We start from the raw sequence: 13059 nt of genomic DNA, 5'->3' as shown, positions 1-13059 counted from the left end.
CATCCTGAACCCATTACTTCCAGTATTTGCTTGCCACTCATGGATCCCGACCTATGCGAGCTATGAGGGTCACTCCAAAAGAAATGCACACTATTTTTCTAAATATACAGTTTTCATTTTGCATGTGTGAAAGTTTTACAGTGTGTGGATACATCCTTCCCGCTTGTTTTCAAACTTAGTTCAACCTCTTCCCGTGAGTGGCGCCGTTACAGCATGTCTTCAAGATGGCTGCTACGCTTGCCGTTCGCCAAAAGCAACGTGCTGTCATAAAATTCCTGTTCTGTGAAAACGAGACAGTGGGAAACATCCACAAGAGGTTGAGAAAGGTGTATGGAGATGCTGCTGTCGATCGCAGTACAGTTAGTCGGTGGGCAAGCAGTTTACGTGATGAAAGGGGGCACGGCAATATTGAGGATTGTCCTCGCAGTGGCAGGCCTCGTGCTGCACACACTCCAGACAATGTGCAGAGAGTTAACGAATTTGTGACTGCTGACAGACGCATATGTGACGATATTGAAGAAACTTCAAGCTGGACTGAGTCGTGTTCAACCACATTAGCAAAACCAGGATGTTTTGCTGTTGCACGACAATGCACGGCCACATGTAAGTCAAAAAGTCATGGAAGCGATCAAAAAAGTCGGATGGACAAGACTGAAAAACCCGCCTTGCAGTCCTGACATAGTTCCATGTGACCAACATCTCTATGGAAACAAGGTTTGAAGATGATGACTCCGTAGTGCCGGCTGACAAACAGTGGCACCAACAGGTTGGTCCAGAATTTTACCGTGCGGGTATACAGGCGCTTGTTCCAAGATGGCGTAAGGCAGTTGAGAGTGATGGAAATTATGTGGAGAAATGAAAACATTGTTTCTAAAGGATGTATCTACACACTGCAAAACTTTCAAACATGTAGAATAAAAGATGGATTTTTTTTAAAAAATAGTGTGCATTTCTTATGGAGTGACCCCCGTACAATGTCGCGGTATGACAAATTGCAGTCTCCACAGGCAAAGAACTGTCAGTGTCGAAATCTAACACGTGCTCGTACACGGTCTTCCTTCCTACAGGAAGGATAGCACGCTAACCAATGCTCTCATTGGATTTCTAATTGAGAAACTCACCTTGTAGTGTTTCTTTACATACACTACTTACATCTCGTTATTCATAACTACTTTGTGCGATTGTTCTGAAAAGCTAATTACTTGAATATCCAAGTATGAAGTACGTCTCATTAAAAATTGACATTTATTGGATGTCCCCTCCATGGTGTTGCAATGTTAAAGGCTATTAGTGTATTATTTTTATTATGTGCGATTGGATCCATACGGATCACGCAAAGCTTTTCCGATACAATTTTTTAATTCTCCAAACTTCTCTCATTCTTTCCCCATGAATTCTCTTTCTTTCCTCTGTCCATTTTGTCCCCTGTCTCTTGCAAACTTCATTCTTGGGTTGTACTTTCCTACTATTGATTTTTGCCTGTATACATTTCTGTTTATAACTTCTGAAGAATTTATTTGTGCATTTGCTAGATCTGTTTTGGTTTCTTTTATCCAGGGTATGGTTTTCAATTTTTCAATGTATATTAAAATTTTGTGGGAGAGTCTGGGTGTTGGGAGTCTGTGGATATGACCGTAAAATTTTAGTCTTCTTTTCCGGATGTCTGCGGCGAGGTTAGATAATTTTTCTGTAGTTTTCCGAGACTGTAACCTGTATCCATCTTCAGTTCTTTTTGGGCCAAGAATCTTTCTGATAATTTTGCGTTTCTCTTTCAGGATGCCTTCCAGGTCGCCTTTTCTATGGAGTGTGAGTGTTTCGCTGGCATCCCAGGGTGCCCCAGAGAGCTACAACACCAAGAAGAATCGCTTCTAGGCTTTTGGCAAGATCAATGTGTAGTATTGTGGCCCTTAAAAGGGCCTTTTGTTGAGAACTGCTTCAATGGTTATACACTGTACAGTCGCCCACAATGCGACAATCTTCCAAAGAAGGTGACCCACTGGCCTTAACCCATAAATGAAGATTGGAATCAGAATTTATCTTAAAACGTCTACGACAAGTCAAAGACAAACTCCATGTGGCATAATGTAGGAACCCTCACCAGAGATGATAACCTCTGATACAGGTATAGTACGGTAGGCCAAAATTTCACGAGTTTCAAAGGATTCCAAACCAGCTCTCCCTGCACTGTTACAGGCAACGAAAGCGACAGTTACCCATCCATTACCCAAACTCGAAGAAGATGAAGTTTTCATTAGAGAAAAATTTAACCTCGCGCCACAAAACAATGTAGGTCCGTTTAAAAGAACAAATTGAGCAGTTTTACCTACTCCCCGTACTTCGTTCTTTTTTGCCTTCGAGGAAGATGCGGAAGCACCAAGAGTACCGTCCACATTTACAAGTGTTTTGTAGACAAGCACTCGAAGAAGTTGAAGTTTTCATTAGAGAAAAATTAAACCTCGCCCCACAAAACAATGTAGGTCCGTTTAAAAGAACAAATTGAGCAGTTTTACCTACTCCCCGTACTTCGTTCTTTTTTCCCTTCGAGGAAGATGCGGAAGCACCAAGAGTACCGTCCACATTTACAAGTGTTTTGTAGACAAGCAACTTGAAACTCGTGAAATTTTGGCCTACCGTACTATACCTGTATCAGAGGTTATCATCTCTGGTGAGGGTTCCTACATTATGCCACATGGGAGTTTGTCTTTGACTTGTCGTAGACGTTTTAAGATAAATTCTGATTCCAATCTTCATTTATGGGTTAAGGCCAGTGGGTCACCTTTTTTCGAAGATTGTCGCATTGTGGGCGACTGTACAGTGTATAACCATTGAAGCAGTTCTCAACAAAAGGCCCTTTTAAGGGCCACAATACTACACATTGATCTTGCGAAAAGCCGAGAAGCGATTCTTCTTGGTGTTGTAGCTCTCTGGGGCACCCTGGGATGCTCTCTGGGCAACTCTCTGGGTGCTCAATAGATGGCTCCACAGTAGAGCGCGTGACCTTGAGCGTGCCAGAGAGAGCGCTGTGGAGTGTGTGAGAGAGAGGAGCCGCGAGCTCTAGTATTACTAGGCTCGCGGCGGGCTAAAATCAAGTTGCCGATTGCGCAACTGCAGGTGATAAGGCGCTTCTGAATGGGCGCCCAGCCGTCCACATCCGCTGCGTGCGCCAGGACTGATGGTATATAAGGAGCACACTGTCCTGCCAGCGCATTCACTCTTGTGTGAGTGAATAGCCACTGAGGCACTGCTTCTTGCAATGGTTCGTAGACGTTGTTATCGTCGTCGCCGATTGTAGTGTCGTATTTTTGAGTGAATGGAGAGACACTTTTTATTGTAGATGTTGTGGGTTTTCCAGTATGCTCTTTTCAGTTTTTGCAGTCGAACTTTTTGTGCAGTTTTGTCTCCCCCTGTGGGTTCTAGGACCTCGCCTAAGTATTTAAAGAATGGAACTCTCTCAATTTGTCCATATTTTGTAGTCAGTTTTTGAGTTTCAAATTTTGAGCAGATGAATTTGGTTTTTTGGAAGGAAATTTGTAGCCCAACTTTTTCGGCGCATTCTTTGAGAATGTCTATCTGTTTAATTGCTGTGGTCTCGTTTTCTGCTAGAATGGCCACGTCATCTGAAAATGCCAAGCATGAAATTTTAATACCATCTTTCGATCTTCCTAGTTGTATAGGCTTCCAGTAATTTTGATTCTTCAGTTCTTTTTCCCATTCTCGGATGACTTTGTCTAAGACAAGGTTGAAGAGGAGTGGAGACAAGCCGTCACCTTGTCTGACGCCGGTTTTGATCAGGAAGGGCTCTGATATTTCACCCAGGAATTTTATCTTAGAAGTTTTGTTTGTGAGCGTTTCTTTGATAAGGTTTAGGGTTTTCGGATCGAGTCCTAGCTCCTCAAGGATAATAAAGAGAGATTGCCTATCGATTGAATCATAAGCCTTTGCGAAATCAACAAAGGAACAAATGATCGGACTGTTTCTGACTGCTTTGTATTTTAGTGTTGTCTTCAAATTGAAAATTTGTTCTGCACAGGATCGGTGAGGGCGAAAGCCAGCTTGGTATTCACCAATACTGTGTTCGAGTTGTTCTTGTGTTCGTTGAAGAAGACAAGCTGAGTGGACTTTATAAGTGACTTGGAGAAGGGAGATTCCTCGATAGTTGTTTATATCTGCCATGTCTCCCTTATTATGCAGTGGATGAATTAGGGCGCATTTCCAATCTTCTGGTAGTTTTTCTGTCTGCCAAATGTCTGTGATGATTTGAGTGAGTTCTTTGAGGGAATTTGGTCCAAGATTTTTAAGTAGTTCTGCAGTGATATTATCTTCTCCGGATGCCTTGTTGTTTTTCAGTTTATGAATATGTCTTTGGATCTCTTCTAGTGTAGGTGGTGGGGATTCTGGATTTGTGTAGACAGCAGTTTCTTGAGGGAATCTTGAAGAAGGTTCAGGGCAATTGAGGAGTCCGGAAAAGTATCTCGCCAGCTCCTCACAATTTTCCCGATTTGTGAGCGCTAGTTTTCCATCTGGTTTTCTGAAACATAGATTTCGTGAGCCGTATCCATTGATTCTCCCAGCAAAGGTCTTATAGAAGTCTCGTACATTATAGTTACGGAAATTTTCTTCAATAGACTCACACTGTTCCTTGAGGTACTTCCTCTTGACTTGTCTGATTGTTTTTGCCACTTGTCTTCTGGTGTTGTGGAAGTGATCTAGATTTTCTGGGGAGTTTTTACTGTTATACTTCAGAAAGGCTTTCTTTCTTTCTTCCAGCGCTTTTCACATCCAGAGTCCCACCAGGGGTGTTTTGTGTTCTTTTTCAATGGGATCAGTTCTTTTGCCTTCTTTGTAATTTTTGTTCGAAATTTTTCCCAAGAGTCAGCTGGTTCCTTTTCCCACTCCTCCTTCAGATTGGTTTCTTTGATTGTTCGTGTGTCAAATTTCATCATGTGTGTTTTCTTCGGATAGAATTTTTTTGGGGTGAATTTCACGTTAATGGGTGTTAAGTAGTGGTCTGAGTCAATGTTCGCCCCTCTGCGGACTTGGACATCATGGATCTCTTTCTGTACGAAATAGGAGATGGCAATGTGGTCAATCTGATATTCGCCGATCTCTTGTATGGGGGACCTCCAGGTCTTTTGTTTTCTAGGTTTTTTTCACAAAGATGTAGACATTATTTGTAGATTATTTTGTTGGCATAGTTCAATAAATCTCAGTCCGTTTCTGTTGGTGAATCTGTGTGCTGGATATTTTCCTACAGTTTTTTGGTGTTCTTTCTCTCTGCCAATTTGTGCATTGAAATCTCCCATTAAGATTTTGATATCATCCCGGGGAATTTTGGCCATGACATCTTCAAGTTTAGTCCAGAATTTTTCAGTTTGTAGTTGGCGTTTTTTGTTGTCTATGTTTGTGGGTGCATGAACATTTATCAATGTGTATTTCGTGTTGGCGCACTGGATACGCATGGTCATGAGGCGATTATTTATGGAAGAGACCTCTCTAATTGAGCCTAATATATTTCTGTGCACCGCAAATGCCATGCCCAGGAGTGGCGTACCATTGGCAATTCGTTTGTCAGTCTTGCTCTTGAAGATGCGATAGTTTCCATAGTCTATTGTATTTTCATCCGTGAATCTAGTTTCTTGTAACGCTAAGATCTTAATTTTTTGTTGGTCTAGCTCTGTTACTAAGTTGTGTAATTTTCCAGGTTGAATTAGGGTCTGAATGTTAAAGGTACCAATGTACATGGGAACCTTGGGACGAAGTTTGCTTGAGAACTCTGATCGTGATGTCCCGGGTTCCCCAGAATCCGAAAACCCAGTTGTCGTCTGTCGACGAGTGGATTGGTTACCACCTGGGGTAATTCTGTCATTACTCTCACGAATCATGATAGCTTGTAAGTTTTGGTCCAGTGTTTCCACTGGGTGTTTAGAACCAGGGATTGTCAGTTCCTGGAGCATATAATACAGCCGCACCTACTAGATGGACAGACGCTGACCTCGCTGCCGCTCGACTCGAGTACAGACGCATTGAGGATTTGGAATGTGAGATTTTTTTTCAAGGTTTTCTCCTATAGATCCGCCGTGTTCTGCGTTAACAGGGTCACCTCGTGTAGGATGTGGCTCTTCACCACGCACGGACGGTCTTGGACGTAGCTTCCTCAGAGGCAAAGGTCTTACATACCTCCTCAGCTCATCCCTGGGATGGTGAGGACCAGTACTGAGTCAACCCCAAGCAAAGGTGCTACCTCTACCAACCACCTTGACCCCGCTATTAGTGTATTGTAAAACAGACCCATGCTTCATACAGGGAAGAAAATCATAGGTCACAGCGCTTCAAACAGTGCTCCTTAAGTAACAGTTACATGCAGATCACCATGCCTTACCAGTGGCAGGGCAACCAGAGACCTCCATTCGCAGGCAGACGGTCCTGCGGTGGACGCTGTAGGGCAGCACCCGCAGCTGGCTGGCGAAGATGGCGGGCAGCAGGCGGTGAGTCACCACCGTGGCCGTGTCGCTGTTTCCGCTCAGGATCTGCGGGCAAATGTCATCCACGAAATACAGTGGTTGCTTTAACAGATTCAGACATGACACTAGAAAATAATGAGTAGTCTCACTTTGCCGGCGTCTCATTTTGGGGCAAAGAGTGACTCTTCGCCTAAACTTGACATGGAATACCTTCAGTTTTAGTACAAATCTGATCGAGATATATTTGTTGAGTCTAGTTTCTGTGCTTGCACCAACGTTATTTTATCGCTTATACATGTAGTGTGTAATGGATATAAGTGCAAATATTTCTACTGAAGACTGAGGAAAGGGTACTGAACAATGTTTGTTCAGTGTTTATGCCATTTGCAGACTAATAGCCGCGCGGGATGGCCACGCGGATCGAGGCGCCATGTCACGGATTGCGCAGCCTCTCCCGCCGGAGGTTCGAGCCCTCCCTCGGGCATGAGTGTGTGTGTTGCTCTTAGCATAAGTTAGTTTAAGTAGTGTGTAAGTCTAGGGATCGATGACATCAGCAATTTGGTCCCTAAGCAATGCAGACTAATAATACCGGCCAACGATGGAAAAACTTTTTTGATGAAAATACCTTATTCTCATGTTTTTAGGGTGGGAGATCAAAACATAATACTTAACAACTGTATTACCCACCATTTCTTCACATTTTACAGTTAAATTTATTAAATTAAGTAATTTTTTAAAGAATTTAATAGCTTTTATATAGTTAAAATAATTTAAAAAGAAAGTGTAATGAATGTAAATGACTGGTAGCACTGCTGAAAAACATTTGCTGGCAAACAAAGGTCGTTTCTATTTTTGAGTTAACAAAAAAAAATTGTTCAAATGGCTCTTAGCACTATTGGACTTAACTGCAGAGGTCATCAGTCCCCTAGAACTTAGAACTACTTAAACCTAACTAACCTAAGGACAACACACACATCCATGCCCGAGGCAGGATTCGAACCTGCGACCGTAGCGGTCGTGCGGTTCCAGACTGTAGCACCAGAACCCGCTCGGCCATCCCGGCCGGCTTGAGTTAACAGGTGGTGTTTTGTTTACTGTCTACCTAACCACACTTTCCCATTTCCTGTACATGAGCTCAGTACAATGTGTAATCGTGGCTGTAAAAACTCTGCTGACAGTTCTTGTTATAGTTGTGGTGAATTTGTAATTAGAAAACACCAAAGAAACATTACAGACAATCATGTCCAGTTTTGATAACAGACTTTGTGCAAAAGATTTATCTATCATACTTTGGATCTAAACTTGGTGATGAAGATAAATCTTGGGCGCTGCATATGGTACGTTATGTGTGTGGGTTGAAGATCTGAGGAAATGGTCCAAAAAGGATGAAAAAGTCTTTAGATTTGCTGTTCCTATGATATAGAGGGAGCCAAGAAATCATTCCGATGATTGCTACTTTTGCTGTGTTAATATTACTGGTCACAATTCGAAATACAAGAAGGTAATAAGCTACGCTAACCTTCCGTCCGCCATCGGACGAGTAGGGTATGGTGTAGATCTGCCGGATCCTCAACCACCAGATGATTTAAATTCTTCTCCAGCAGAAGTATTTTTTGGTGTAAAATGTGATTTAGATGAACCAGATGATGATGAATTTCACTGTTTACTCAGACCGAGCTTAACGATTTGGTTAGGGATCTGGGCTTAATGAAAGAACAAGCTGAATTGCTTGGCTCTAGATTAAAAGAAAAGAATTTATAGGCAGTTTGAACCAGCATATACATGCATAGAAAGAGAGAGCAGAAATTTTCCAATTTTGTTCAACAAGAAGGTGATTTAGTGTACTGCTCAGACATTCCCAGGCTGATGAATGAGTTTCGTATTGAATACAAAAGGGAAGACAGGATGCTGTTTATTGATTCATCCAAAACTAGTTCAAAGGCTGTTTTATTACACAATGGTAACATGTATGCATCTATCCCTGTTGGACATTCTGTACATAGGAAGCTATGAAAACCTAGAAATAGTGCTAAATAAAATACGCTATTCGGCTCATCGTTGGATGATACGTGGTGATCTAAAAGTAACATGCCTGCTCCTTGATCAGCAAGGTGGCTTTACCAAATTTCCATGTTTCTTGTGTGAATGGGACAGTAGCATTGGTGCAGAAAGAACTGACCTGTGATGGAGTCCGTAAAACCTTATTCTACGCAAAAACTTTGTAGATCCAAAAAACGTACTCCTACCACCTCTACGTGTAGCGTTAGGCCTAATGAAACAGTTTGTAAGGGCTTTGGTTAGATATGGACGATGTTTTAAGTATCTCTGCGAAAATTTTCCACACCTTTCAGAAGGTAAACTAAAAGAAGGCGTCTTTGTCAGATCTGACGTTAGAAAATTGATGTTTGATGTTAATTTTGAATCCATAATGACCTTAAAATGAGAAAGAAGCATGTAAATCATTCAAGCAAGTCATTAAAAAGTACTTAGGACATGAAAAACATCCAGAATGTGTTTCTATTATAACTACAATGTAACAGAAAAAAAAATGGTTCAAATGGCTCTGAGCACTACGTTACTTAACATCTGAGGTCATCAGTCCCCTAAAACTTAGAACTATTTAAACCTAACTAACCTAAGGACATCACAAACATACATGCCCGAGGTAGGATTCGAACCTGCTACCGTAGCGGTCGCGCGGCTCCAGACTGTGTAACAGAAATTTAAAACTTTAGGATTTTTAATGAGCCTGAAAGTTTAATTTTTGAACAGTTGCCTTCATTACTTCCCGGACAATATGGGAGTTGTTAGTGAGGGGCAAGGAGAGCGTAATCACCATGACATTAAAGTGATGGAAAAACGCTACCAAGGCCGCTGGAAGCCCAACATGATGGGGGACTACTGTTGGTCACTTCACCGAGAAGTTCAGCAAGCGACTCATCGTAGAAAAAGCTACATAAGAAGCTTCAAAGAAAAAAGAGAAAGAAAACACAAGCCAGTTACAGCTGACAAGTGAAACCTCTATTAACACATATCACTTTTTAAGTAGCTTACTATAAATACAGACCATGCTTAAGTTGTAACAATGCGTTTCATTAATTTCCCTGTTTACCGCATAGCATAGGATTTTTATACTACATAGTATAAAGCACATTGTTCGAAAACTATGGGTGATACAAAAAAACTAATGCTAGATTTCGATTCAGCTCATAAAAATCTATAAAGGTCAGCTATCAAAGTAAGACTTTTTCAAAAAAAATGTTTCTTTGGCCTGTGTAATTACAGCTACTACAAGTCGTATGTTTTTAGGGTTGGTGTTACCTCCAAGTACAATTTGTCAGAGCGAGCCATTAATGTTTATTTTCCTCTGGGAAAGACGTTAGGTGTTAACGTGTGAACGCATGGACGCAAAACTTCTAAGTCTATACTAACAGGTGCAGTTACGACCGTGCAGGAAACATCAGGTCGTAAAATTTTGTCATATGTCCGTGGGAAGACCGTCCGACGCAGGGAAAAAACAACCAACACACTAAAGTGTATACATATTAAGGCACAACACTTTACAATATCTGCATTTATACCCATAGTACCCTGTATACATGCCCGACAGCTTGTGGCACCCAGTTTGTCAGATTAAGGTGTCGTGGCATCGTATCAAATTTCAGTAGCTGCTTAGATCAGCAGCTTTTAAGTGCTACACGCAACTAATAGTCAGTGATTTAAGCTTGAAGTCGAAAGAGTCCCTGACACAGTCAGTACGTTTGATGAAAGATGAACCTTTCGGGGTGGTTCACGCTACTTCTCTCATTTCTGTGGAACCAGCGACAAAAATCATCAGAGATGCCATAATTCTTCGTCCAGCTGTAGGTACAGGTTGTCCTCGTTGTGCCCTGTACGAACAAACTAACTGAGAAGATCTTGTGTAGATTGCCATGTATGTGATAGGTGGCTCCATTTCAGCTAATGTACTCATCCCTCACTGTCGAATAGTCGCACACGTGCCCGACAGATTTGCTGTTGATAAGCACTATAAATCGCCTCATGTGTAGGTCGTCGTACTTCTTCCCTGCGGTCTATGTACCAATGGATCCCGCGAATCTTTAGTCCACACTACATTCCCCCATGATTTCAGCAATGTGTTCCTTCACCTCATCTGACCTCTCTGCCTCATGACGCAAGGTGTGGGTAGATACACTTGCTAGCCACCTGCTTCCAACTGCCAAAGGAAGGAGTTTCTTAATCGTGTGGCTGCTCTGACTGCACTTGCTCGGTACTGAATTTATAAGCACCGAGGCGCATCTCTTTACCAACCATATAAGACGGCGGTGACGTCTGTCGTCAGCTCGTTCCGTACTTATGGTGGAATCCTTACACGGTTGTACTGAAAAGCCATATGATTGAGTGACATCTTAGAACACCGATAATATGGCAATCATCGAAAGCGCTAAAATCACACCTTAAACATCCTGCCCTACGCAGTAGGATTTCTGTGACAATTTCAAGCAGATCACACGCCGAATTACTGTATTTTACATTATGACCATTTTTCAGTTCAACAGCTGTAATTTAATCAACTGCTAATGAAGTTCTCCTGACGATGGTAGTGGAATTCAAGGTATTTTCTGAGAATTGAAGGTTACAACGCAAGTATTCTTGCGTCCCTCTCTGATTTTAAACGATTCGTAGATGCACGTTCCTAGTTCACAAACAAAACTGTTTTTAAAGTAGTGAAATCTCAAGATTACCCAAAATAAATAATTTTTTTCAGAAGGAAGATGACGGTAACTCTTAGCTGTGACTTATCATGATTGACATCTGATAAAGGGTGAAATAGTAAGCAACTTTTGTAGAGTAGAAACAGAACTGATTAAGATTAGCGCCCTAGAATATCCTCTTCAATCATTACAACGGACTCAGAAAAGCGCTCTTGAACCAGAAATATGCGACAGCTCACACACCGAGAATAACAAAAAAAGTGCATGATGTTGGCTTCACAGACGTTTTCAAAACAACCTGTTCCTTAGATTTATCTAGTAGTTTCTTAATCTAAAAAAAATATGCTAACGAATATATAATCTGCGACGTCAGTTACTATGTTCATTTCGAATCAAATATATTTATTGAAGAAAGAAGCACTGAATTAGCTACATGTGCCATATAGTGAACACCGCAAGTCCTCTGTAACCGTAACGCTTTAGCGAGCACGCAGCAACACGGCTGTTCAACTTGTCATGTGTAGCAGGGGCGTTAGCTTCACTGCATGCCTCGTGAGGATGGTACAAACCAAATAAATGAAATAGAAAAACGTACAATGTAAAACATATGATGTATGCAGATGGAATGGAAGGTTTCTGAGCAATACCTTCGTTATCTGGCACGCTCTTGGACATCTGCTTCATCAACTGGTACAAGCTTGCCCATGCAGGCAATGACCTGCCTGGATTGACTCTTGTTACCCTACCTCCTCCTTAAATTTAGGATTATTTAATCTATATAAGAAAACAGTCGCAGTGAATTTCATGGAGCAATGTTAAGCAGTCATACCCAACGAATAAAGGGAGCTGCAGTGACTAGCTCGAAGAAACAAGGAAAATCTTAGTATCATACATAGTAACAGATAAAATCTCTACTAGATGCACAGTCGTACATAGTACAAAAACAATGGATGTATGTGTGTATGTGTGTATGCGTGTGGTGCATGTCTGTGTTGGTGTGTGTGTGTGTGTGTGTGTGTGTGTGTGTGTGTGTGTGTGTGTGTGTGTGTTCCATAACTGCTCCTAAACCATACGTGGGACACATATCCTTTACTGTCAGGCAACAATTGCTGTGGAGTAAAGATCACCTATCATAGTTGAGGAGTACGACGTCATCAATAATAATGTGCGTGAAAAACTGCTGCATCATGCACGACGTTTAAGTTTATTACTTCTCTGTTACCAATTCTATTCGCAACCAATTCGCAGGCAGTATCCACGTATTCTGCTGAAGGTACCTACAAAATTATATCATTGTATGACACACAGAACAGGAGATATGATGTAATCATATACGTGAAAAAATGTCGCATTATGGTTCAAATAGCTCTAAGCACTTTGGGACTTAACTGCTGAGGTCATCAGTCCACTAGAACTTAGAACTACTTAAACTTAACTAACCTAAGGGCATCACACACATCCATGCCCGAGGCAGGATTCGAACCTGCGACCGTAGCGGTCGCGCGGTTCCAGACTGTAGCGTCTAGAACCGCTCGGCCACGCTGGCCGGCGTCGCATTATGCATGAAGTTTAAATTTAGTACTCCTTTGCTACTAACTCAATTCGCTTCATATTTCGCAGACAGTGTCCACAGACGCAGCTGAATGTAACTACATTGTACGACATTTGTTTTCAGCGATATGGCGCCATAATCACACATATGTGCGAAAAAACTCCGCATCTTGCATAAAGTTTTAATATTCTTATCTTTTATTACTAAGACAATCTTATAGCTGACTTTGAAGAGGCGTTGCCATAGACTCGTTCACAATCTCGTGTTGTAAACACGCGAAGCTACTGCATCCAGCGCATAGAAACTGTTTCACAATTTCCAAGACGTTTTC

The 13059-nt window shown here is 41.7% G+C and overlaps 1 protein-coding gene across 1 annotated transcript in view; it reads right to left on the bottom strand.

The window, feature by feature from the left end:
- LOC124776806 (discoidin domain-containing receptor tyrosine kinase B-like) overlaps nt 1-13059 on the bottom strand; it is a 458663-nt gene that overhangs the window by 185027 nt on the left and 260577 nt on the right. Inside the window, exon 4 of the mRNA XM_047251959.1 lies at nt 6380-6527. Coding sequence (XP_047107915.1) covers nt 6380-6527 — 148 coding nt within the window. The remainder of the gene's footprint in view (nt 1-6379; nt 6528-13059) is intronic.

Source organism: Schistocerca piceifrons, chromosome 1, assembly GCF_021461385.2.
Source record: "Schistocerca piceifrons isolate TAMUIC-IGC-003096 chromosome 1, iqSchPice1.1, whole genome shotgun sequence".
Classification (NCBI taxonomy): domain Eukaryota; kingdom Metazoa; phylum Arthropoda; class Insecta; order Orthoptera; family Acrididae; genus Schistocerca; species Schistocerca piceifrons.
The sequence above is the reverse complement of the archived record's forward strand: the minus strand, read 5'-3'. Positions and strand labels throughout refer to the sequence as shown.